The sequence below is a fragment of the Panthera onca genome, chromosome D4 (assembly GCF_046562875.1).
Source record: "Panthera onca isolate mPanOnc1 chromosome D4, mPanOnc1 haplotype 2, whole genome shotgun sequence".
Classification (NCBI taxonomy): domain Eukaryota; kingdom Metazoa; phylum Chordata; class Mammalia; order Carnivora; family Felidae; genus Panthera; species Panthera onca.
The window spans coordinates 58,766,214-58,793,166 of NC_138351.1; the positions used below are offsets into that span (position 1 = coordinate 58,766,214).

At 41.9% G+C, this 26,953-nt stretch overlaps 1 protein-coding gene across 4 annotated transcripts in view; it reads right to left on the bottom strand.

Moving 5' to 3' along the window:
• The window catches only part of RNF38 (ring finger protein 38), a 128,879-nt gene extending 102,618 nt beyond the window's left edge, over window positions 1–26,261 (bottom strand). For 2 of the 4 annotated variants that reach the window (XM_060609312.3, XM_060609311.3), the window contains exon 1: window positions 25,823–26,173. In XM_060609312.3, the coding sequence (XP_060465295.2) occupies window positions 25,823–26,072 (250 nt within the window). In that variant the 5' untranslated portion in view covers window positions 26,073–26,173. Of the gene's footprint in view, window positions 1–25,822 lie in introns of all 4 variants that reach the window. The other 2 variants (XM_060609316.3, XM_060609310.3) reach the window with 2 other exon arrangements.
• Window positions 26,262–26,953: the final 692 nt, after the last annotated feature.

Consider the following 26,953-nt stretch of genomic DNA (forward strand, 5'->3'; position numbering starts at 1 on the left):
TGTGGAGGCAAGACAGCTCTCTGCTGGCTGCAGACTGCTCAACACCAAAGGTCACACACAGGTCTGCTCTCTTCATAGGTACCAACCTTTCTGGAATGCAGAAACTCAATATAGTGGTAACTCCTGAGAGACCAGGAGGTAACTTCCTGGTGGCAAGACTAGGAGACGAGTCTAGCATATATACTAAGTCCACTAGATCTTCCAGGTGGCATATTACCACATTTGGTCTCTTAGCCACAGAGCCTCAAAAGACATTAGGGGCTCCTGGCTGGCTCAGTCGGTGCAACATGTGACTCTTGATCTCAGGGCTGTAGATTTGAGCCCCATGTTGGGTGTAGAGATTACTCAAAAATAAAGTCTTTAAAAAAAAAAAAGAGGGGCGCCTGGGTGGTTTAGTCAGTTGAATGCCTAACCCTTGACTTCGTCTCAGGTCATGGTCCCAGGGTTGCAGGATCGAGCCCCACGTTAGACTCCACACTGAACATGGAGCCTGCTGGGATTCTCTGTCTCTCTCCTTCTGCCCCTCTCCCATGCTCATTAGCGCGCTCGCTCGCTCTCTCTCTTAAAAAAAAAAAAAAAAGTATTATATAAGAAAGTAAGATCACCCTCCATGGCCACACAATGAAAAGATAGGGGAAGGAGTGAAAATGTGAGATGTGAGAGGGGAGTCCCTTAGGTAAAGGGCCTTCTAGATACATGATCTAACCCTCCCTGAAAATAACTTTTTTAAATTTGGGGGACTTTCTTAAAATTATTATTGGAAGTATAGTTGACATACAATGTTTAGTTTCAGGTGTACAGTATAGTGATTTGACAATTCTGTACATTAGTTAACACTCACCACAGTAAGTACGGTTACCATCTGTCACCATACAACTTTATCACAGTATTATTGACTATATTCCCTATGCTCTACTTTTCAACTTACTTATTTTGTAACCGGAGGTTTGTACCTCTTAACCTCCTTCACCTATTCTGCTCATCCCCCCACAACCCTCCCCTCTAGCAACCACCAGTTTAGTTTGTTCTCCATATTTAAGAGTCTGTTTAGGGGCGCCTGGGTGGCTCAGTCGGTTAAACGTCCAACTTCGGCTCAGGTTATGATCTCACAGTTTGTGAGTTCAAGCCCTGCCTCGGGCTCTGTGCTGACAGCTCGGAGCCTGGAGCCTGCTTCAGATTCTGTGTCTCCCCCTCTCTGTTCCTCCCCAGCTTGTACTGTCTCTGTCTCTCTCAAAAATAAATAAATGGTTTAAAAAGGGGAGGGGGAGGAGGTGCTGCTTTGGTTTTTAGATTCCACATGTAAGTGAAATCATATGGTATCTGTCTTCCTCTGTCTAGCTTATTTCACTTAGCATAATAGCCCCTAGGTCTTTCCATGTTGTCACAATGGCAAGATTTTTTTTTTCCACAGCTGAGTATATTCCATTGTGTATTTACCACCTCTTCTTAATCCATTCAGCTATGGATGGACATTTGGGTTCCTTCCACATCTTGGCTATTGTAAATAATGCTGCAATAAACATTAAGGGTGCATATATCTTTCAAATTAGTATTTTTCCTATTCTTTGGGTAATACCCAATAGTGGAATTAGAGGACCACATGGTAATTCTATTTTTAATTTTTGGAGGAACCTTTGTACTGTCTTCAGTATGCATCAATTTACATTCCTTCCAACAGTGCATGTGGGTTCCCTTACCCCACATTCTTACCAACGCTTGTTATTTCTTGTCTTTTTTTTTTTTTTTTTAATGTTTATTGATTCTTGAGAGAGACAGAGTGTGAGCAAGGGTGGGGCAGAGAGAGAGGGAGACACAGAATCCAATGCAGGCTCCATGCTCTGAGCTGCCAGCACAAAGCCCAACACAGGGCTCGAACCCATGAACCATGAGATCATGACCTGAGCCAAAGTCAGATGCTTAACTGTCTGTGCCACCCCACCCAGGAGCCCCTTCTTCTTGTCTTTTTGATACTAGCCATTCTGTCTGGTAGCCATGAAATTACTCTTAGTCTATGTTAAAGTATTAACTCCTTTTATTTGTCCAAAAAGAAAACATCTCTGTCAAAATCAGAAATGGAATACTGCCCTCATTTTGTTGAGTATTTGATATTTTGAGAATAAATCCATTATCATGGTTTTATAACCTTTGACTACAAATCCCCCTAGTGTTTTCTAAGACTGAAGAATTCATTTTTTTTTTTTAAATGTTTGTTTATTTTTGAGAGAGAGACAGAATGCAAGTCGGGGAGGGGCAGAGAGAGAGGGAATCACAGGCTCCAGGTTATGAGCTATCAGCACACAGCCCCACATGGGGCTCGAACTCATGAGCCGTGAGCTCATGACCTGAGCTAAAGTTGGACGTTTAACTGAGCCACCCAGGAGCCCCAAGAATTCATTTAAATTTGACACCCTGGATGCAGGAGAGAGAGACAGAACTTACTTCATACTCCACTCCATCACATACAGACCACATAAAATAGTAACTCTAAATACTGTATGCTGCTTACACAGAAATTTTTCTTTCTTCCCACCACCACTAAATACTATTAATTGTTCACTTCAGAGTTTTGTGGTTTTAAAAAATTTATCTTCATATTTATCTTTTACTACCACATACAAAGCTAAGAATGAGTTTTACCTGATTGCAGTGTTCTTCCAAAAGAAAATGAAGGAAGGATTAGTCAGGAAGTCTTTGAACACAAGACTCTACATAGTACTTGGTAACATCCGCACAAATGCTGTTTTATACCTACGTATTTTTAGGCTATTGCTACCTAACATTTTAGGGGGAAATATTTTAACTCCATGCAAAAAAAGATAAAAAAAATTGTTTTTAACTTAAAAGGCAAAAACTTGGGGTTTTTGCACCGGGCTCTGTGCTGATAGCTCAGAGCCTGGAGCCTGATTCAGATTCTGTCTCCCTCTCTCTGCCCCTCCCCCGCTCGTGCTCTACCTGTCTCTCAAATATAAATAAAAATGTTAAAGATAAAATAAAAGGAAAGGAAAAAAACTTAAGTCCTTTCACCAAAACCGTATCTCTTAATATCTGAAAACTATACTCAGGGCCAAAATAAGTGCTTCCAATTAGAGACCACAAATGTAATTTTAAAACTTTTTTCTTGTGGTTCATTACAATGACGAGCAACTGCCTAGAAGGCAATGTTAAGGACTAAAAACAGTAATGATCAATAACTATACTAGAAATTCCAATTCTTCCAGCATAATTGTTTCATATAAGCACAAAGAGTTAATTATCCACACACCTTCTTCAGAACTCCATATGGCTGTCTAGCAAAGAAGGTAGTGGAGAGTATTATAAAAAGAGATTCTCAGTTTGCAAAACTGATGGTTTACTTCTCTAGTATAAGTGACAACAACAAAAAAAAAACTACAACTGCCCAACCCCCCAAGAACAGGGTTGATTAGGAAAGTGAAGCAAATCAAAACACAGTGGTAGGAAATGAGCCTTTACTAGGCCCACGAACACTTCATGGACTAGGAGAAGCAACCAACTTAAATCAGTGACACCTGCACATACAGAGAAACAAAGGGCCCCCTGAAGGTGGCAAACAGCAACCAAAAAAACAGGTTCTGAAACCAAACTCTGGTCATGTCTAGCTCTACCCAGAGGAGAGACAGTTGAGGGGAGCAGGAGGGAACACACAAATATTCTGGATCCTAGAGGCATCAACTGCTGAGAGGAAGAGATTTTTCAACTCTCCCCTCCTGTCACTTAGATGAAATTCTCACAAGATGAGCTCCCTGCTTTTGTTCCACTTCCATTCTGTGGATGTGTACAGAGCAGCCACTAAGTGCCAAGCACCATATAAACACTGGGTACATCGTGATAGTGAACATCAGAGACAGATTTGTCTCCTCCTGCCAGTGGCAGTCTAGTAGGGAAGACAATATAAAGTGGGAGCAAGCAGGACAAAGGAACCCAGTTCCCTTCATTCCCTCTATTTTTCCCAATGCCAAACTCCTGGTCAACAGGAGGTACATTAGGTTGACATATCAAAGTTGATTAGGAGAGATGGCCACATAAGAGAGGTCTGGTCTGTCGTATAAATGTTCGGGTGTGAAGAACATGAGACCCCAAACCACCTTACTGGATAGAGCCATGAACAAGTCACCTCAGGCTTCAACACAAGCTATCAAAGACCTTCCCTGACTTGGGCAAAAGGAAGGTTATGAGAATAGAAAGGGAAGGGGTAAAGAAAAGCAAAGAAGAAGGAACATCAAACGAGAATGGGCTTCTGGGAATTGACCCAAGACAAAGTAAAAAATTATTTGCAGCCTCTTCTGAATTCACTTTCTTTGGTATCAGTTACAATTAAGACCAAACTCTTCTGCTAAAGTACAATTCATCTATCTTTGCCAGACCTAGAGGGAGAAGTGTCTGGGCCACATATGTAACTCCATTAATGAGTAATTATAGACTGTGTCAAGTGCTTCAAAGGGGGGAAAAAAAACAGGGTCCAATGAGAGAGCAGAGGGTCAGAACCTCCTTTCAGACAGGGTAGTCAAGAAAAACCTCACAGGAAAGCTGAGAGCTAAGGAAATATTGGGTAAGTTCAAGTGCAGCAGCAAGCCAATGAATGATTTTAAGTAGCTACATGACCCCTTGTTTTAAAAACTCTCTGGGGGCGCCTGGCCAGCTCAGTCGGAGGAGCATGTGACTCTCGATCTCGGGGTTGTGAGTTTGAGCCCCACGTTGGGTGTAGAGCTTACTTACATAAATAAAACTTAAAAAAATAATAAAAATTAAAAAAATAAATAAAAGCAGGGCACCTGGGTGGCTCAGTTGGTTAAGCATCCAACTTTGACTCAGGTCGCAATATTGTGGTTTGCGAGTCCCACAGCTCGGTGCCTGGAGCTGGCTTCAGATTCTGTGCCTCCCTCTCTCTGCCCCTCCCCCGCTCACGCTCTGTCTCTCAAAAATAAATAAACGTTGAAAAAAAACTAAAAAAAGAAAAACAAAAACTCTCCGATTGTTGCACAGAGAAAATGGGAGGGAAGCCAGAGAAGCGTGAAGACCAACTAAAACTCTGTAAGCGACAGTTCCAAGGGAGAGACAAGATGGTTTCAATGGAAAGAAATGAAAGGATACAAGATACATTTTGGAGAGAAGCTGAAAAGGGCTTGGTGAAGGATGGGGTAAAGGGGCATGACAGGAAAAACAAAAATGCCAAAAATCACTCCTTGGTTCCCAGTTTAAGCAAATGATGGTACCATGATTGATGGGAAAAAAATCCCTCGAAGGTGGAAAGGCAGGTCCCCCCAGTTTGGGCTGGGTAATAATTTTAGTTTTTGACAGGTAAAATATGAGCTCCCTATAAAATGTAAATTTGGGAATTCTCAGCATATAAATGATATTTAAATCCTTGGGAACAAACTGTATCAAGAAAGAGAACACAGGAAAAAAACAAGGGTACAAGGCCAAGCTGTGAACAACTCAAGCCTGTAGTGATTGGGGGGAGGGAACTAACAAAAAAAGTACACACACATGTGAGACGAAATTAGCACTGTGAGCTTACAGAAGCCAAGACACAGGGATTCAAGAAAGAGTGACTTCTATGGATTCCAGGAAGATGTACGAGTGAGATGTGGCCTGAGTGTCCATTGGTTTGTAACTCATCATCATCGATGATCTTGGCAAGGGCAGTCAATTTCAGAAAGGAGAAGAAAGGATCAAGTTGACAAGGGCTGACAGGTGACGGACTGTACACCAGGCAGCCTGTTTCTGACTTAGCCCACACTTCCTGGCCACAACCAAGAAGCTGGTAAATCACTTCATCTCCTGTTCTACCAAAACTGCCTCCTAATGGCTTTTCCAACTCCAACCCCTCCCCTTCCCCAGAGCCCATCCTTAAGCACTGCAGCCAGAGTGATGGTGCTAAAAGGGAAGTCATGTCCTAACATCACTTCCCTGCTCAGTAATCTCATCTCAGAACAAAAGTCAGAAAGTCTTTTTAATGGTCTAGGAGGTTACCACCCTACTTCCTGCCACTCTGCTCCTCCAGTCTAGCCACTCAGAATTCCCTCCTGCTCCTTGAAGACAGTAAGCACACTTCTGCTTCAGGGCTTTTGCACTGGCATTGTTTGACTTCTCACTTCCTTTGGGTCTCAGCTCAAGGATCACCATACCACAGAGGTCTACTTTGGCCAACGAATTTAAATAATACCCTCTCTTTCACACTTTGCTCATCTTTCTTTACCCTACTCTATTTATCTTCTTAGCACTCACCATCTTTACAACATATTATGTATTTATTAGTTATGGTCTGTCTCACATCATCAGAATATAATCTTCATAAGAGCAGAGGTTTTACCTGTTTTTCTTCACTACTGCATACACAGTGAGTAGGCCTAGTACAAAGTAGACACATATTTAGTTGTTGAATTTAAATCATTTGAAAGATCATTTCACATTATAAATAAACTGGTATTTTCAGTTTGGATAAAAAATTTTTTTTATTTATTTTGAGAGAGTGTGAGTGGGAGAGGTGCAGACAAAGAATCCCAAACAGGCTCTGCACTGTCAGCACAGAGCCCAATGTGGGGCTCGAACCCACAAACCATGAGATCATGATCCAAGCCGAAGTCAGACGCTCAACCAACTGGGCTACCCAGGCGCCCTGGATAAAAGTCTTCTGTTATATAGACAGTGTGAGCCTGATCACCTGTAGACATGCAGGAAAAGCCCAGTTTCTGGGCCCATGCAATTGAATACTAGCCCCTAGGCCTTGGAAAATTCATATTAATATCACACTGTGGTTCATCTCCTACAGACTCCTTAAGAAATATTTCCATTCAGGGGCACGTGGATGGCTCAGTTGGTTAAGTGTCTGACTTCGGCTCAGGTCATGATCTCATGGTTCGTGGGTTAAAGCCTCGCATCGGGCTCTGTGCTGACAGCTCAGAGCCTGGAGCCTGCTTCAGATTCTGTATCTCCCTCTCTCTCTGTCCCTCCCTTGCTTATGCTCTGTCTCTCTCTCTCTCCTTCAAAAATAAACAAATGTAACAAGAAAAAAAAGTATTTTCATTCAGATTTCAATATGACCTGTTTACCTTTTGGGTAAAGCAAAGACACTACAAAAATTATCTGTAATAGCGCAAACGCTCATAGGAAAACCAGTGGTACTGATAAATCACACAAATATGAAGATATGTACACATTAGATTTGAAAAAGGCAGTAGGCACAATGCTCCAGGATTAGGTGATTCTTCCAAATAATAGAACTATGCACTCCAGTCTGTCCATCTAGTTTCCTTATTCCCCTCTCTGATCACCAAGAAAGACTACATCATTTCTCCTACAAACTCCCAACCTCAGGCGGTTCTTCCTGGAAGGGTAACTAACTGAAAAATATGACCTTGAAACTCCTGATGAGTTGAGAGCAAACAAAGCTCTGGATTAGGTCAATGAAAATCAAACCTTAATCATACCTTTGAAATGTCCACACAGATCTACTCGCGTACTATAAAAAGTATGGCTGGGGGCGGGGAGGGGGGCGTCTGGGTGGCTCAGTCGGTTGAGTGTTGCACTCTTATTTCAGCTCAGGCCATGATCCCAGGGTCATGGGATCGAGCCCCATGTTGGATTCCACAAAGTGTGAAGGCTGCTTAGGATTCTCTCTCTCCCCCTTTTCTTCTAGCCCCCACTTGCACACACTCTTAAATAAATAAATAAATAAATAAATAAATAAATAAATAAAGAGTGTGTAAGCATGGATCCTGGAAACTGTAGTCCTCGCCCAACAAATGAACAGATTTACATTTACTGCATAGCTAAGAATGGAAGGCAACAGCAAACAACTTAAAATACAGATAAATCTAAATAACTATTGTAAATCTCACTATATAATTGCATGAAAACATTTTAAAAAATCATTCTCAAAAGAAAATATGTAATATATAAAAATAACATAAATGCCAGATTATATCTACAAAAAAAAAAAAAAGCCGAGTCGAGAAGCACAAATGTACTGAAATGCTTGAAATTATAAAGACACAGGTGCTCCTGGGTAGCCCAGTGGGTTAAGCATCTGACTCTTGATTTCGGCTCAGGTCATGGTCTCACGATTGTGAGCTCAGGCTCTGTGCTGACAGCGCAAAGCCTGCTTGGGATTGTCTCTCTCCTCTCTCTGCCCATCCCCTGCTACTCTCTCTCCCTCTCTCTCAAAATAACCTTTAAAGAATAAATAAAAGTTATAAAGACACAAAAGATACTATTTAGCTTTGCCTCTGACAATTAGGGAAAATTTTAAAACCTTTAAAAACCCAGGATTTTCACTCTTAGGAGTGTGCCCATGTATCTAAGAGAAACGTAAATATTATGTCCACACAAAATCTAGCACACAAATGCTCATAGCAGCTTTATTCATAATAGTTCAAAAGTGGTTCAACCCAAATGTCCATTGATTGAGGAATGAATAAATAAAACATAGTATATCCATACAACGATTATTTGGCCACTAAAAGGAATGAAATGCTGACATATGTTACAATATGGATGAACCTGAAAACATTATGATAAGAGAAAGAAGCCGGTCATAAAAGACCATACAATGCATGATTCCACTGATATAAAAGGTCTAGTATGGAAAAAATCTATAGAGACAGAAAATAGTTCAGTTGTTGCCTACCAATGAGATAGGAAGAAATGGAGAGTGACTGCCAATGGGTACAGGGTTTCTTTCTGGGGTGATGAAAAGATTCTAGAATTAGATAGTGGTAATGGTTGCACAATTGTGAATATACCAAAATACCAAATGCAATGAATTTTACACTTCATATGGGCAAATTGTATGATATGTGAGTTATATCTTAATGAAGCTGTTAAATCTTAAAAAATAACAAGATAGGGAACACACAGGGAAGCTTCTGGAGTACTTGTCATATTTTACTTCTTGACCTGACTATTGGTCACAAGTGTGTTCACATTGTGAGGATTCACTGAGGTGCAAACTCAGAAGATGTCAATGTTGCCAGACCTATGTTGTTCGTCAAATAAAGGTTTTACTTATTTTTTATTTTTTTAGTTATTTATTTTGAAATAGCATGAGCAAACACACAGTAGAGGGGCAGAGAGAGAGGGAGACACAGAATCTGAAGCAGGCTTCGGGCTCTGAGCTGTCAGCACAGAGCCCAACACGGGGCTCGATTCCAGGAACTGTGAGATCATGACCTGAGCTGATCAAATCAGACACCTAACTGACTGAGCTGCGCAGGCATCCCTGTCAAATAAAGGTTTTAAAAAACAAAAACCAGGGGCGCCTGGGTGGCTCAGTTGGTCAGGCGTCCGACTTCGGCTCAGGTCATGATCTCACGGTCCGTAGGTTCGAGCCCTGCTCGGGCTCTGTGCTGACAGCTCAGAGCCTGGAGCCTGTTTCAGATTCTGTGTCTCCCTCTTCCTCTGACCCTCCCCTGTTCATGCTCTCTCTCTCTCTGTCTCAAAAATAAATAAATGTTAAAAAAAAATTTTTTTTAAAACAAAAACCAGATCTATAAATTCTAACTTGGAAAGAGATCCAAGATATAAAGTAGGAAAAAGCAAGTTGCAAAACAGTATGTATGGTCCCATTTTTTATAACTTTATACAGATACACTTACATGTAAGTGTATAATATAAACAAAAACACATATGTATATAGACACCAACCTTGATCTCTCAAGAATTTGAAGAGACTTATTTTCTCTGATACCTATTTCTGTAATGTTTGAATTTTTTGCCATGTGCATTTTTGTAATCAGAAGACAATAAATGTATAAATTTTTTTTTCTTTTTTTTTTTTTTTTAAACATTTATTTATTTTTGAGACAGAGAGAGAGAGAGAGCATGAACAGGGGAGGGTCAGAGAAAGAGGGAGACACAGAATCTGAAACAGGCTCCAGGCTCTGAGCTGTCAGCACAGAGCCTGACGCGGGACTTGAACCCACAGACCGCGAGATCATGACCTGAGCCGAAGTTGGCCACTTAACCGACTGAGCCACCCAGGCGCCCCCTAAATGTATAAATTTTTTAAAAACTTGTAAGGCATACAGAAAGATTTTAATAAAGATGAGAACCGAAATTCCTGAATCAGAATACAAAAATACAGAAAGAATAAATTAAAAGTACAAAAATAATAAAAGGCAATCATTTCTTTTAGTAGCGACCATCATTTGATTGCTTACTATGTAGTAAGATACATACATTAGCTCATTTTCATTATACCTATTTTACAGATGGATAAATAGGCAGGGACAGATTTTAATCTAATCAAAAAGAACAAAATACAAATTAAGATTAAGAAAGCTGATAAAATCATATTTACAGAGGAAATTTTATTTTAAGATTTATTTATTTTTGCGAGAGAGAGTGCAAGTGGGGAAGGGGCAAAGACAGAGAGGGGGACAGAAGATCCAAAGCGGGCTCTGCACTGACAGCAGCAAGCTCCATGCGGGGCTGGAACTCACAAGCCATTGAGCCGAAGTTGGACACTCAACTGACTAAGCCACACAGGTGCCCCATACAGAGGAAATTTTGAAAGGTAAGAGAACATATATGAACTCACTCGTATTTTTTTTAAAGCTGGAAAAGGAATTTAATTTTCTAAAAATAATATCTAACTTACCAAAATTGACTACTTGCCCCCCCACCTCACTCCCAACACACAAAAAATAAGAAAACTGAATGAATAAACTAAAAGACAAAATAGAAATGATTACTGCTCTTTCAACCCAAACACTATTTTGCCATACTATCAAAATCTTCATGTCAAGAATGGCACAAGGAAGGAAAATCACACGCCATTCCCCTTGTGCATATATACCAAAATCCTGAACACTAACAAATCAATCTAGTACTATGAGATTTGTTCCAGAAATTTAGTAATAATTCCATACTGAAAATTGATTAACTCAGCACAGGTTGAAAGAAACAATCTCCAAGGGTAGATAACTGAGTTGAACAGCATCTGACAAATTTATCCTTTCTGAGAAAAAAAACACTTAACAAATAAAAATACTCCTTTAACTTGTCAGGTTTCAGTCCCACAGTCAGCTCCACAATGAATAGTGAAGCATACCTGAGGCAGCCTCGTTAAGTCACATATATGACATTTTTCTGGGTGTTATAGTCTAGCCAATAAAATAAGAATAAAGGGGGGGAATACTGAAAAGGAGTCTAAATTAGCAATATTTATCAGTAAAGTCATTCAACTGGAATATCCAAGAAAAATCTATGAAAAAACTATTAAAATAACTAAAAAACCTCAGGAAATAGGCAGGTTTAAAAAAATTTTTTTTAATGTTTGCTTATTTTTGAGAGAGAGAGAACATGAGCAGGGGAGGGGCAGAGAGAGAGAGGGAGACACAGAATCTGGCTCTGAGCTGTCAGTGCAGAGCCAGATGCAGGGCTCGAACTCATGAACCATGAGATCATGACCTGAGCTGAAGCTGGACACTTAACCAACTGAGCCACCCAGGCGCCCCAGAAACAGGCAGGTTTTTAAATAAATATACAAAAATCCACACCTTTTCCTAACATCAGCAAAACTCAAAAAGCATGATGAAAATGCCCTACTGTGTAAAATACATTGACAAATGTGAATTAAACTATAAAACTTCACTAATGCCTTTCCAATCAATGTATCAATGACTACTGTAGGAATCCTAACAAATACTTTTAAAAGATATCTGGAAGGGAAAAAAGTACATGATGAAAGCCCAAAGTCTTCTCCAAAATAAAAATAACTACCAGGATTTGCCCTGCCAAGAATTTATCTGTATAAAACTACTATAAGCAAAATGTGTAATATTGGTGCCAGGATAGAGACAGAACAATAGAACAGAATGCAGAAACAGATCTAATTATTAATGAAAATTCAGTATATGATTAAAATTATCATGTTAAATTGGAGGAGCTTTGGGTGGCTCAGTAGGTTGAGCACCCAACTTCAGTTCAGGTCATGATCTCGTGGTTCAGGAGTTCAAGCCTCGCATCTGGCTTTGTGCTGGAGCCTGGAGCCTGCTTGGGATTCTGTGTCTCCCTCCCTCTCTGCCCTTCCCCCGTTCATGCTCGGTCTCTCTCTCTCTCTCTCTCTCTCTCTCTCTCTCAAATATAAATAAAAACATTAAAAATTTTTTTACAAAATGATCATGTTAAATATATAAGGAACTGGTTAAGTTGTGGTATGTCCATATCAAATACAATGGAATAGTGTATTTAGCTGTAGCTATTAAGAATGAGGCAGATTTGGGGTGCCTGGGTAGCTCAGTTGGTTGGGCGTCTGACTCTTGATCTCAGCGTGGGTTGTGGTCTCATGGGTTCATGAGTTCAAGCCCCCCATTGGGCTCCACACTGGCCATGCAGAGCCTGCTTGGGATTCTCTCTCTCTCTCTCTCTCTCTCTCTCTCTCTGCCCCTCCCCACACACGTGCTCCTCTCTCAAAATAAATAAGCTTATAAAATTTTTTAAAAAGAGGTAGATTATACTGATGTAAAAAATGGTCACAATGTAGTATGATGTAAGAAAAACTTATACAATTGGAAGTACAATAGGATTCCTTTTGTGTTAAATATGTACATTTATTTTAGGGCCATGTTATGTATAGAAATGTCTGGAAGTTACACATACCAAAATAGTACTGTCACTACCTCTGAGATGGGATTATAGTAGAGAGAAGAACAGGACTAGAGGGTCCATCAGTCAGGGTCCCAACAGTAAAGGGATGACAAACTCAGAATAATCTGAAAGGGGTCTATCTGTAAAAGGAATAATTACTAAATTAGTTGAGGCCTACAGAAATCACAGGGGATAGAACAGGAACCAGAACTAGCAATAACTGAACAATTATTGCTCTGGTCCCCAAAAAAGACAAGAGACAGTTTCCCAGAACCCAGGTAATAAAATGCAGGCTACTGTGAGAGGAGAATAAATATTCTGACTTCATCCTCCTTCCCTTCAATTTCTTCTTAAGGCTAAACCGTTACAGTAAGAAGCCAGAGGATCTGGGAGCTCTTTCCTTAGGGCAGAGAGCCAGGTGGAACAGGGTGGAGGACAGATCTAGAGAAGTAAACGGGAGGCAATCTAGCCCAGTTTTTGTATGCCTTTTTATAAAATTAATTACATAAATAGAAGTACAATCTCTTCAGTAAACATTAAAACCCTACAAAAGAAAGCTAAAATCCCACCCTCCATAATCCTGGATCCTTCTCCAGAAAGAATAATCTTTATTACCACCAGTATGGTGTGAGTCTGTTGTTGATGTTTTCTAGACACAGACATATACTCACCATACAATAAAACACACAGAATTGTTTAATGAGGTGTTATTTGCCTAACCTAAACAGTAATTTTTTTAAGTTTTCATTTAGATTCCAGTTAGTTAACTTGCAGCATAATATTAGTTTCAGGTGTACAATACAATGATTCAACACTTCCATAGAACACCTGGTGGTCATCACAAGTGCACTCCTTAATTCCCATCACCTATTTAACCATGAACAGTATTAATTATGACTTTCAGCAACCTTTTCTTCACCATTTTCAGTTACAAAATAATGCTCAAGAAGCCAAAACAGATGGTTTGATTCTCCTCTATAGTATTTATATTCTACCTCAGTGGATCTCAAAACACACACACACACACCCCACAATACCATCACCTAGAAATTTTTTGTGTGTGTGCAAAATATTAGGCCCTACCCCCTGGTAAAGTGATTCAAAAGCTTGGAAGGTGGTGTCACCTAGTACTCTTCCTTTTAACCAGCCCTGCAGATGACTATTATACAGTTTGAGAGCCACTACTCCACTCCTTGGCTACTCGAACCACTTCACTATCATCAGTAACCTTGCTAGAAATCTTCATTTTCATAAGATTCCCAGGTGATGCATAAATAAAGTGCGAGAGGTGTTGGCCTACCTCAGAGCCATAAACCCAATCCTCATCCATATTACACCCATCCACACACAGAGCATCTGTGAATGGTTTCTGGGGATCGAAGAAGGGAGACCAGCAGAAAGAGCACAGGTTTTTAATCTCTGAATTTGAACCTATCACTCCTGTGGGAAAAACATTAGCACTGCATGCCCTAGTTAGGCAGAGCATGTTAGCACTGTCATCTTTTATGCATGACAGATAGCATATAACTACCATCTAACCACACTGGAAATTTAATGCTCTTTTAAGTGTCAATGTTATATCCTAAATTCTCATTTTTCTTTTAAAATAAGTGAATTTCACTTTTAACCCTAGGCAAAATAAAATTACGTAAGACTTGCTAACCTTTGTATGGCTAAGATTGTAATGAGAATCTATCATTTTAAGACAAACCACAGTGATATACCTTTTCTGTTCTAACAAGGATACCTTTACCAACATCCATTAGTCTACTTATCCTCCACTGCCACCGCTCAGGCTCCACCTCCAGACAGCTTGGGCTGGAGAGGAGGGGGTGGATATGTTCCCAGAATTCCACCTTTAACTTCCTGCTGTCTCTCAAAGGCTCAGAAATTTTCTTTCAAAAACTGCACCCTAAGACCCCTGCCTCGGCCTCTCCTTTGGCCCTTCTCTCATCTTCCGCCATTGGGTCTAAGGTCAGTCCTGAGTCAACTGCAAACATGTTGACTTAATCAGGAAATCTGCGAGGGCACTACATACACATTTGTGCTTGAGAAACACTCACTGCTCAATCCAGCCTGACTCAGTAATACAACAATCTGCTTTTTTTTTTTTTTTTTCTTTTTTAAAAAAGGCACTTCCAGTTTCACTTCTAGTTCTTACCAGGTTAATGCCCCGCCCTCCTACAACACAGCCCCCCTCTCTAAGCTTTTCTGACCCAGGAAGTAGCACAGACAATTCTGTGGAGCTCATACCCAATTTGACTTGCCTCTCCCTTTTTTTTTTTGCCTCTCCCTTCTTAAAAGCAATCTTGGAATCAGTATTTCTAAAGCCCCTTTGCAATTTGGTAATTTTTCTTCCACAGAAACAAAGTTTGAATCAAACCTTAAAATAAATTTAGGCAGTTTTAATTACACAGCACCAGGAAAAATAAATAATATTCTATCAAACAACTATACTTCAAAAGGAAACATGTACATCTCCAATGTTCCAAAGAAAGATTTTGCTATGGCAAAACTATATTTCTACTATTTCCAACTATTTATGTTAAATTAAAATCACTTACGTCAATTGAGACAGAGTTCATTTTTTTTTTGAAGATTTTGTTCTACCAAAAATTAGACTCAAAGTATATACAGTATTATCTAAACATTCTAGAATCAAATTCTGACTCTTGTTTTGACCTTAACATCCAATTTAATAACGTCATGAGTTGCACACAAATTCATTTTAAGAAGGCAGATCTTTTACTTGTTGCCTTTGTTGGTTTTTTGGTTTTGTTTTTTGTTTTTTTAGCACACAATGGTAGCTTTTATTTAAAGTTCAAAAATATCATAGAATAGTAATAATTTGTTTTCAACAATATATGTAGAATTTTTAAATAGAAACATTGGATAATTAGATCACAAGAGTTCATGACTCATTCTTGACATACAGCAAAGGCAGTCAACAATGATTTCCATTAGAGCCCCCAAACATAACTCTAGAGTTGTTCTGAAGGTAAGATTCTTAAACTCCAAAAAGCAAATAGGTGGAAATGCCTCAATTATCTGAATTAATCAGTCTTTGCCCTGGCTGAATAGAAAGAATATCTTCCTCCGATGAACTAATTCCATATCACTTAGGAAGCTGAAAAGCAAACAATTCATTTTTCCTTTCTAGGTATCCATAAGCAAAGTAGGAGAAAAAGATTGTTGGCAGTGCTCCATTCAAAAACAGGCCACGTTCCAAAAGTCTGTAAGTACTGTACCTGGTTTTGACCTTAGAATCTCATTTTCTCACAGCATATTTTCTAAAAGGATGGCTCACCAATGCCGATTAAGCCTACAATATAGATGAAATATTAGAAACACCATCCATAACTGTTTATGAGAAAATTTACTCAATCTCAGATTCCAACTTAGCAGTTTTGAAGTAGCTCACTTGGTAACCACAATGCTATATTATTTTCCTCAAATAATCCACTGTCTCAGACAGCATCAACCCCACACCAGGCTCTCCAACTAACACCTGAAATGTTCATATTCTATGCTACTGGATTAAGAGATATGTTTATGCTTTAGCTTGTGACAAACCAATTTATTATGGAAATTAAGTAGACTAAAAAGAAAAGGCTAAAATGAAGTCTAACATCCATTCTTGGATGGATGATATTTGGGGGAAGGGTACCCATATCCACAAAAAAGATGAAATTCAGAAGTTCCTCTGAGTAGGGTCAAATTTTTCCAATAAATTTTTTTATCTGCGTAAGTGCCCAAACAAGCCCTCAGTTAAGACCCTAGTGTTCAGGATTACAGAATATGAGAGATTTTCTAAGAAGTAATTTAAATATGCCTGTTCTAATGTAAATCCACCCACCCCAGTGCAGGTACTCCTACTCTTTATGTAAAAAAGTAATGAATGACTTTTAAAAATCAATTAAATAATCTTAATGCAGTAATTCAGAGCTTTAAGAAAAGAGATTTCTCAGGAGCAAAGGTAAAACTAAAGACTGCAAATTCCATTACTAAAGCAGTGATCACCTTTGCTTACATTCAACCTTTTGTTACCAAAACTAACTCCTAAGTCTGCTAGAAAAAAAGAGAGAGAGAGAGAGAGAGAGAGAGAGAAAGAGAGAAAGAGAGAGATGTAGTAAAGCATGATGGCTAAAAATATAGACTCTGGAACTAGACAGCTTCAGTTCATATCCCAGATAACACTCTTAATAGCTGCATCCTCTCTAGCAAGTTATTTAACCTCTCTCTGTTCCAGTTTCTTCATCTGCACATTAAGGATAATAATAGCATCAACCTTAGAGGTCTATAGTGCAAATTAAATGAATTAATCCACGTAAAGCACTTGGAACAGAACTTTGCACACAATAAGTGACAATTACCATCTAGACATTTAAAAAGTGGGCTTTGGAAAAACTAAAAGCCCTTAAAGCTAAAAAATCAAAGAAAAAAAGATGAAAAAGTGATGGACATATAGACAACAGGGTATCCTATTTCCTTGGAGAATAATATTCATGAGGAAGAATAGTAGAGATTGAAATAATGAAGACCTAATTATGCTGATCTTGAATACCAGACCAAAATAATTTTTTATTTTTTAACGTTTATTCATTTTTGAGAGACAGAAAGAGACAGAACATGAGCGGGTAAGGGGCAGAGAGAGGGGGAGACACAGAATCCAAAGCGGACTCCAGGCTCTGAGCTGTCAGGACAGAACCCAACGCGGGGCTCAAACTCACAACTGCGAGATCATGACCTAAGCCGAAGTTGGACGCTCAACCGACTGAGCCACCCAGGAGCCCCTAAAATTTTTTTTAATGTCTATTTATTTTGATCGAGAAAAAGAGAGAGAGAGAGAGAGAAAGAATTCCAAGAAGTCTCCACACTATCATCACAGAGCCTGATGTAGGGTTCAATCTCAAAAACTGTGTGGGATCACGACATGAGCCAAAATCAAGAGTTGGATGCTTAACCGACTGAGCCACCCAGGTGTCCTGAGAAAGTATTTCTTTTACTTAGTAGATAACCACTCAAATTTTTTATCTGGTTAGGTCTGTGCTTTAGCAACATTAATTCTCATGGTTATATATCACCACTATTAATGAAATTCTGATGTTCTCTGCCGTCTTATTAAGAATTTCCAGACCCAAAAATGCATTTGTTCTGCTACCATACTGTCAGAATCTATCAGTGAACTGTTGCATATCTGAATTTTACCCGAAATCCTCACTGTGCCTGGTACAAAGTAGGCATTCAATAAATGTTTTTGTCATTTAGTGGCCACCAGAGAGCAGTAAAGTAAGAGTCAGAGGTTAATCTCCAAAGGAAATGTATGTTATAAATGACACGAAGTAGACAAATAACAGTTTACAATTAAGCTAAAATAAAGTCACTGCTAAGCAATATATTTGCCTAAAACATTGGCGAGGTTGGTGGGGTGGGGGGGGGTGGGAATCAACCTTACTTCTCATTAAAAGCAGATAAAATGGAGCCTTGTGTATTTTTAAATCTCATAACCTTTAGCTGTCAAATTGGTAGTCCTTTCTAAGGATTATATGGGCAATATCTTTGTAACAGACTACCCGGTAGTCTTATAGGAAGATAAATTTAAGGTAGATTTCTTCAAGATATCTGCATTCCCACGTTCCTTGCAGCATTATTCAAAACAGCTAAGATAGGGACCTATGTGTCTGATGACTGGATGAAGGAAGATGCGGTATATATGTACAATGGAATATTATTCAGCCATTAGAAAGAAGGAAATCCTGCCATTTGCAACATCCAACAAATGGATGAACGTGGAGGACATAATGTTAAGTGAAACAAGCCAAACAGAGAAAGACAAATACTGTACAATCTCACATGTGGGCTCTAAAATAATTAATAAATAAATAAATAAATAAATAAAATTGTTTTTAATTTAAAAAGTCAAACTCATAGAAACAGAGTAGAATATGGTTACCCGAGTCTGGAAATTAGGGAAAATGGGGAGATATTGGTCAAAGGGCACAAGCCTTCAATTATAAGATAAGTTCTGAAAATCTATGTATATCATGGTGACTACAGTTAATAATACTGTATTGTATACTTGAAATTTGCTAACAGAATAGATCTGAAACATTCTCTCTCACACACACAGATAACTATGTGAGGTGATGGATGTATTAATAAACCTGATTGTGATTATCATTTCAAAATGTATTCATATGTCAAATCATCACATTGCACACTTTTGTCAGGGGCCATGCTTTTAGAGGAAGGGCCAGCTGACAGTAGCTAAAGGTTTCCATATATAGTACACGTGATCACCCTGACTGCTTCACTCACCACAGAAGTCAGTGCTAAGCTTAACAAAAAAAGGGTCTCTTCCCTTCACCTTGCATAAAGGACAACTGGAATCCACTATCCTAAAGTCTACTGACCTCTGCAATTGTTTGGTGCACTTCGTTTTAAAGAAGCCATGTGCCTTTTTTAATTTTTTTTTTTTTAACGTTTATTTATTATTGGAAGACAGACACAGAGCATGAGCAGGGGAGGGGCGGCGAGATGGAGACCCAGAATCTGAAGCAGGCTCCAGGCTCCGAGCTGTCAGCACAGAGCCCGATGTGGGGCTCGAACTCACAGACCATGAGACCATGACCTGAGCCAAAGTCGGACACTCAACTGACTGAGCCACCCAGGCGCCCCTGGTGCACTTCGTTTTAAAAACACAAAAAAGTTTGTTTGACACACTAGTCAGAGTAATATATGAATAGTTAACATACTAAGAAGAAAGTTTTCATTAAAAGATTGCCAACACAGCTTGGAAGCACACGACATAGATGGTTGATATAAAAGTTTATTAAGCACATATCCCCACACTGATTTTTTTTTTTCTCATGGTGGTAGGGGGAAATTACCTTCCCCAAAATGTCAGTCAGAGCTTACTTTTAGAAACAAGCAAAAAAAGTAATAAGTTATGTATTTGGAGCACCCCTAGTAATAAGTTATGTATTTGGCTTTCTTGGGCAATCAATCATTCTGGCAACAGAAACATAAAGCAAAGTAGACTGGGATTTCTACATACCTTCTTCTAAAGTAGTTTTCGGTTACAATTTTAGACTTAAAAAAAAAAAAGACCTAAAAAAAAGTTCCGGCTGTCTTATGCTTTTTAAAGCTTCAAGTATCTCGCAAGTATTAGAATGTAAAAATCTGAAATGCATTCACTTAAATACATTCCCATCAGCATTACCAACAACGCTCCATTATCCATTTTGGTACTGACTCCAGATGATTTTTAATCCCGGCTGACTTCTCCCTACCAACAAGAACTTGGATACCATCTTTACCCTGCCTGCCCCCATTACTTGGTTGTGCTTGGGGAATTATAATTACAGTGATCCCGCCTTTAGAACATCCTCAGAGCACAAAGCCTCTTTGTATGATTGGGGGTGAGGGGGGCGACTTCCAGGCTCCACAGCAAAGGGTGGGTGGTTGGTGTCAACACAGGCAACAGAGAAGGAAGAGGAACTGGAGCCACTATGATGGCCCTCGGGTCTGGCTCAATATTGTTGGAGGGGTTTTACTTGAAGGTGCCCGGCCGAATGGTTCTGTAAAGCCTCTGTGCCCCCCACATGGGGAGAGGAGGGGCAGGACTGACCTGACAGATGGGCAGATCACCACCAAACCCAGAAGACCAGGGAGCAGAAGGAAGCGTGACAAAAGAAAGAAAGAACTAGCTGAAGCCCACAGCCTTTGTGCTGTTCTCAGTACCTCGGGTAATGAAGTCTCTGACAATGAAGGCTATCACCCCAAGATTATCTATACCCCAAAGTATTGGTAGTGGTATGACACCCAGTAGGTACTCAAATATGTATTGAGGCACAGATAGGAAGACAAATTCATTAAAACAATTTTTAAATAAGATAGCCTAAAAGCCAAATGAAAAATACTTTTGTTAATTATGAGACTCCCAACTCCTATTTACAAAGCAGTTACAAAATGGATATACTTGTTTTTACTTTCAGCCTACCCTACTACCTCAGTCTAGTCTTCAAAACTACTCACTTTCCAGTTCCATGACGGTAAAACAGATTTCAACCAAAGATCAGTAAGCACTATCTTCAGACACTGAAATCAAAGGTGCTGAAGCAGAACGGATACAGACAGGTACCTTTCAACTCAAGGAACATCCCAAAAGTACTATGAAATGTACTGCTATTTAATTGCTTGCTACTGTCTTCCAAGCATGTATTTCTTCCTCTTACCACTTCTTCCCTCTGCTTTTTCTTTCAACAGGGTCAAATTATTATACATATCAAAACTCACAATCTCGCCCTTATTCCTACACATACTTTAACACAAAAAAGCAGACAATACGGTGATAGCTTTCCATATCATGACTGGAGGAACTACTGATAAACCCCAGTATAATCCGATCATTCTCCTCCTCCACCTGCCCTACGTCACTCCAGTTAAGTGTTCTAAGCAGTCCCTAAAATAGTACCAATATCCATTTAAACAGAACTGGAAAAAATTCAAACTGCTTTGGGTAAGGCCTAAAGGTGAGAACTGTTTGTTTTTCTTGTGTGAGCCTAAGACTATTTTTGTTAAACATTTTTAGCTTTAAGTATATTTTCTTCAAAAAACCTCCTCCAAAACAGCAGCAAAAGCACAATGGAACTCTGTAACCATCACCCTCAATCATGTTTAAAAATAATAATAAAGACAAGAGAAACCACTTCAAATGTACCTCTCCCTTGAGCCCACAGAACAGCACTCTTCCATGACAACTGTTCTGAAAAACACACTGCCATTATTTGCAAAAGCAGTAGGAAGTCCAGTCTTGTCCTTGGTTGAGCACTACCCCCTCCCCTCTCTCCAAGAAAAAATAAAACAGCAGGAAGCGTAAACAACCACTTAATGGAAAATACAAATGGGTAAATATTTTCAAAATTGGCTAAAAAGCCTCAGGTCTGAAGAAATTCAGGAATACTAGCGTAGGGGGGAATAGGAAGAGAAAAATACCATCGTATTTCCCCCTCAAAGTGAGCACTGCAAGAATGCAAGAGCAAATGGGGTGGGGTGCATAGCTACTTTCTCTTCTTCAAGTACCAGATGCTGTTGTCTTTTTAATATTTCTCTCTCATTCCGTCTTTTCATAAATAATGGTATTTTCAAAAAGGGGCATATTTCTCTAGCTCCTTAACAAATTTTTACAATTTTAAGCTGAAAGACTGGTACAACTGAGCATGGTGATGAAAAGCCAGGGGCGGGTCCCTTCCCTTGAAAAGTTCACGTGGGGAAAACGCTTGGAACTCAAGGCCCAAAACTGACATGCCCTCTTCACAGGGTCCACAACTATAGACGGCACAGTTATACACAGACCAACAAAGCTGCAAGGCAGCTACTTCACGAAGCACCTTGGTGAGAATCTGAAAAGGGTGCCCCCTCTTCTGAGAGGACACACGTCCACGCGAATTGCTCATTTTGAGAAGTGGAGCACAAATGAATTTGCACTCCCACTTGTCACCCAAAACAGGTGACTTCGGGTTGGGCACAATCTATACAACCTCACACAGCAGCCCTGCAAAAATATGGGGTCCCCAAAACCTGGGGACACACTGCCCTTTCAAAGTAGGTTTCCAGAAAGAAGAACCTTACCAAAGACAAACAAGCATTTTACACATTTCATTACCAGAAATCCTCATATTTGTTAATATAAATTAATTCCTAAACATATTAGGACTAGAGCAAAAAGGGTCTGGCAGAGAAGTAAAACTAGCAAATTTGGAAGAAAGGAAACTTCCATCTTGAGGTGATAATCAGTTGTTATTGAAGACCCTACTCTTTGACTATAGGTTCAAATAGCTGAAATTCAAATGCATGTCATAAGCTAAGGCACTAAAAGAATCTCTACCATTTGTAGAGAAAGGTTGGATCACATACATTTACTATTGGGGATTTCCTTTCTCCAAATCTGCTGGTTTTCCTTCTCTGTTAGTGCACCCCCCCCCCTTTGTTTTTGTTTTTTGTTTGTTGGGGGTTTTTTGCTCCTATCTTAACTATAAAACCCCATATAGTGAGCGACACAAGTGGTTAAAGTTTGTAAAACCTGATAAATAGCCCTGGTGGATAATGGGCCCCTTAGCTACCTGCATGAAAATAAGAGGAAAAGATGACCAGATTATGAATGCCTTCACATTCAACAGCTTCCAACCCCATCACTCTTTTATGCCCTATAAAAGAGCTAAGTATCACATGGGTCCAAATTAGTCCCAGTTAGGCAGGACAGGCAAGAGAAGGCAGCCTAGGGCAAAGCTAAAATGGAGTACAGCCCAGAGTCAGGAGCCTAAGGCAGTGGTTCTCAAATTTTAGTGGTCATCAGAATCTACTGGGGAACTTTGTCAGAATCAGATGTCTGGGTCCCTCCCTGCAACAGATAAGTTAGAACGTCCTGGAGCACTTATATTTTGACAAAGCTCAAACTGCTGACCTAGGTCCACCAGAAAGTTTAGAAACACTGGGAAATCCTCCATGCCTATCAGCAGTTCCAAAATAAAAGTCACCCATCGCAATACCAGGCTTTGCAGGTCAGAAAGGGGTGAGAAAAGGATCACCAGCCTGCAAGTCTAACAGGCTGTGCTGGACTGGAGTCTGTGGCAGAAGTTTCATTTTTATGGGACAAAAATCCTTCACTCGATAAATAAGAAAATGTTCTGCATGTGAGAAATATTTCAAACATCTGAAAAATATTTAAAATAATATATTGAATATCTCTGACCCAACACCCAAAATAAGCAAATCCTAATTTGCAATTATCTGATTCAGGTTTCTTGGTAATAGAATATTAGATATAATTAAAGCCCTTGGTGTACCCCTGTCCAATCCCATTCTTCATCTTTTCTTCCCAGAGATAATTTCTACTCTGAATTTGGTGTTAGTTGTTACCATGCATGTTTTTATACTTTCACGACATAGGTACATAGCCCCCAAACCATATTATTTTGCATGTTTTCAGATTTTATACAAGTGCAAACATTTTGTAAGAAATCTGTAACTTGTTCCCCCACCCCATATTATGTTTGTGAGATTCATTCATTTTAAAGCATGAGGCTGTGGTTTATTTTTCACAGTGCTGTAAGACTCAATTGTGTGGGACTATCTAACCATTTATGCATTCCCCTTGTTGGTGGACATTTGAGCTGCAATGAGCATGCTTATACTTTTTCTTACTTATTTTCTTGGACGACCGTATTACTTCTTAGACACAGAAATAGACATTTTGGGTAAATAGGTATGTTAGCCCTCCAACAAGACATCGCTACACTACTGTCCAAGGTAGTTGTATCCATTTACATTCCCACTAGCAGTAAATAAAAGTTGATTTCCCCACAACCTCACTAACACTTGATTACCACAGCATTTAATTTTTGCCACTCTGATGGGTGTGAAACAGCACCTCCTTATTGTTTCAATTTGCATTTCACTAATTAAAATCTTTGACCAGTAAATTTTCATGCTTTTATACATATTTGTCAAATATATGCCTCAATTTTTTAAGAAAAATTTATCTTGTCTAAATCAGGGCAGTTCTTCCAGAGCACGTCCCCATCCCCCAAACACCCACCACAGCTGGAAAGCCGAAGTGCAGGAGGGCAGCAAGAAATCGGCTGACTTAAACAAGGAATCATTTCGGACAAAGGGCCCTAATTAATGCATTTGCTAATTAGTCTTCCCCTTCCCTCTTTTGTCAAGCCTTACTTCCAAGACAATACTATGGGCCGGCAGCCTTAGACCAGGAAACAGAATGCGGGTGGGGAGTGCAAAAGCCAAAACATTTATATAAAAGTACTACAAATGTCTTTACTGGAAGAAAATGAAGTGATTGCAGACCAGTACCTACTACTGAACCTTGTAAGATACCATCCACCTCTAACAGACTCCTTTCAAACCCTTGGCTCCCTCTTTGAAACATCCCAAGTTTTCTCTAGACTAGACACTGCCCCCCCTCCCCTCAGCAACCCTTTTATCTCCCTTCCCCCACAATGACTAAATACCCTGTTCTTTTTCCCCATTCTACAGCTTTCTGAGCTCCACAGGACACTCTCCATTGCCCTCCCTCTCTCTTCTAGAACTCCAAGTCCTCTCCTTCCCTTTCCAAGATATAGCCACTACAGTAAAAACCACCCACCCCAAAGAAAAATGGGAGTCCCTGCAGCACATGGCCCCAACATGCCAGGCTGGAGGGTGGCTTGTCCCAATCCTCCCTGCTTCCTTCCCCTTCACGCCTCGGATAGCTGTTCTCCAGGGGTCCTCCATGTGTGACAGATCCAGACCACCTGGAAAAAGACTCATTCGGCCTTCTGTAGCAGAAATGCTTTTACTAGGGCCTTATACGCACTTGTGTTTGGGGCACGAACGAAACTCGTGCCATTTCATGAAAACACACACCTTATAGGTGTCTCCACAAAAGCGGGAAGGCCTCCCTATTAATCTCAGCTGGATTGGTTTAGTCCGGGCAGTGGTGGGCAATGTGGCCTGGCAGAAACCAAACAGTCCCCATGATGAGAAGTTTCCGAAGCTCTGCCCCATTCACTCAAGAAAGCCCTCCCCCAGGAGGCACACCCCCCATCCGAATCTCTCCCCTCTGAGGGTCCCCAAATCGGCTCCCCAGAGTACCCCCCAAGCCCTCAAAGGGGCCCCTGCTCCTTCTCTCCACCGCGCAAGAGATCTTATCCCCGAAGCCTACCTAAAAAGCATTGGGTGGGCGTGCCTAGGACCAGGGCCTAAAGCCCCCTCCTCCGGATCAATGTCTCTCGGGTCCCGGGGGCTAGGAGTTCTTCCTCCTTCCAGCCCCCCGCCCCCGACTCGGGGCCCGCGCCGGCCCAGGGTGGCCCTGGGTCCCAGCCAGGCTACGGCTCTCACCGGCTACGTGACCTTGGGCAAGTCACTTCCCCCAGTAAGCCTTGGTTTCCTCCTCCGCCAAGCGGAGACCTAGAGAGGTCCTGCCCTGCCCACCCTAGGGGAGGGGGCTACCCACCGGGTAGGAAAACGCTTTGTGAGCCGCTCGGCGCGGCGGGGACGCAGAGCTCACAGGGTATCCGGGGCCGGACAAAGCTGACCCCAGACAACGCTCCACCCCCTCCGCGGGGCCGGAAGGCTGGACCACACGCCTTTGGGCCCCCCACCCCCGAAACCAACCCACGCCCCTCCCCGCCCGGCCCGCTCCGGGACCCCGTACCTGCTCCCGGAGCTCGGCCGCAGGCGCCGCCACCCTGGGAGCCCGCCCGGAGAGGCCCGTGGCCCGGAGGGCTGAGGCGGCCGGCAGCGGCTGGCTCGGGCCGGGGCGGCGGCGGCGGGGGGCGCGGGCGGCGCAGGGGCCCTAGCTCGGCGGCGCCCGGCCTGGGAGACGACGACTGAGGCTGGAAGTGCGCGGCGGCCGCAGCTGCTGAGGCGGCGGCGGCGACCGCGGCGGCGGCGCTTCCGCTCATGGCGGGGGCCGCGGAAAGCGGCTCCGACTGCGACTCGACTCCGGCGGGCGGGCGCTGGCTGGGCCCGGGCCGGCGGCAGCAGCAGCGGTGGCGGCGACGGAGGCGGCTCCCGGAGGGGGAGGAGGCGGAGCCGGGAAGCGGCAGCGGCAGCGGCGGCGGCGGCGGCGGCGGCGGCGGCGGCGGAGGAGGGGGGGGCGGGGACGCGGAGGGGGCGGAGACGCCGCGCCGCCGCGACCAATGGGCGGCCGGCTCCTCAGCCGCCTCTCCGGGGCCGGGCGGGCGGCGCCGTAGGGCATCCTCTGCTGCGGCGGCTCGCGGAGGTGGGGAGGCAAAGGGCCGCCCGCGGGAGAGCCCTGCCCCGGGGACTGCCCCGCCCCCGGTCCGCCTCCGGGGCACAGACGCTGGCCTCCCGGGCCGGGCCTCGCGCCACCCAGGCCCGGCTGCGCCTGAGGCTCAGCTGCGCGGCTGCCTCGGGCGCCGGTGTTTGAGCCAGTGAGTTTGCCAGGGGCTCGGCCCGGGTTGCTGCGGCTCGCCGGCGCGCCCGCCCGCCGGCCACCCATTCTACGGCGAGTGCAGCCTCGGCCTCCCTCCTCCTCTCCCTCACACTATATCCAGTCTCCTCTCCCTCCCTCTTTTGGCTGTTTCCTCAAAGTTTTTCTTTTCCAGACACTTAGAAGAGAAACTCTCTCCCCTTCTCGGGCTATGTCTCAGTGCTAAATCAGCGGACTCAGAGGGGACAGCAGAAGCAGAAACGAAAGAGATGGAGATGGGCTGCCTTCTCTGAATTTAAAGACCCATCTTGAATTGAACAGAAGCCAGCCTCCCTCAGCCCTGGCCCCTCGCCCCTTTCTCCTACTTTCTCTTCCTCTTTCTTTAAACGG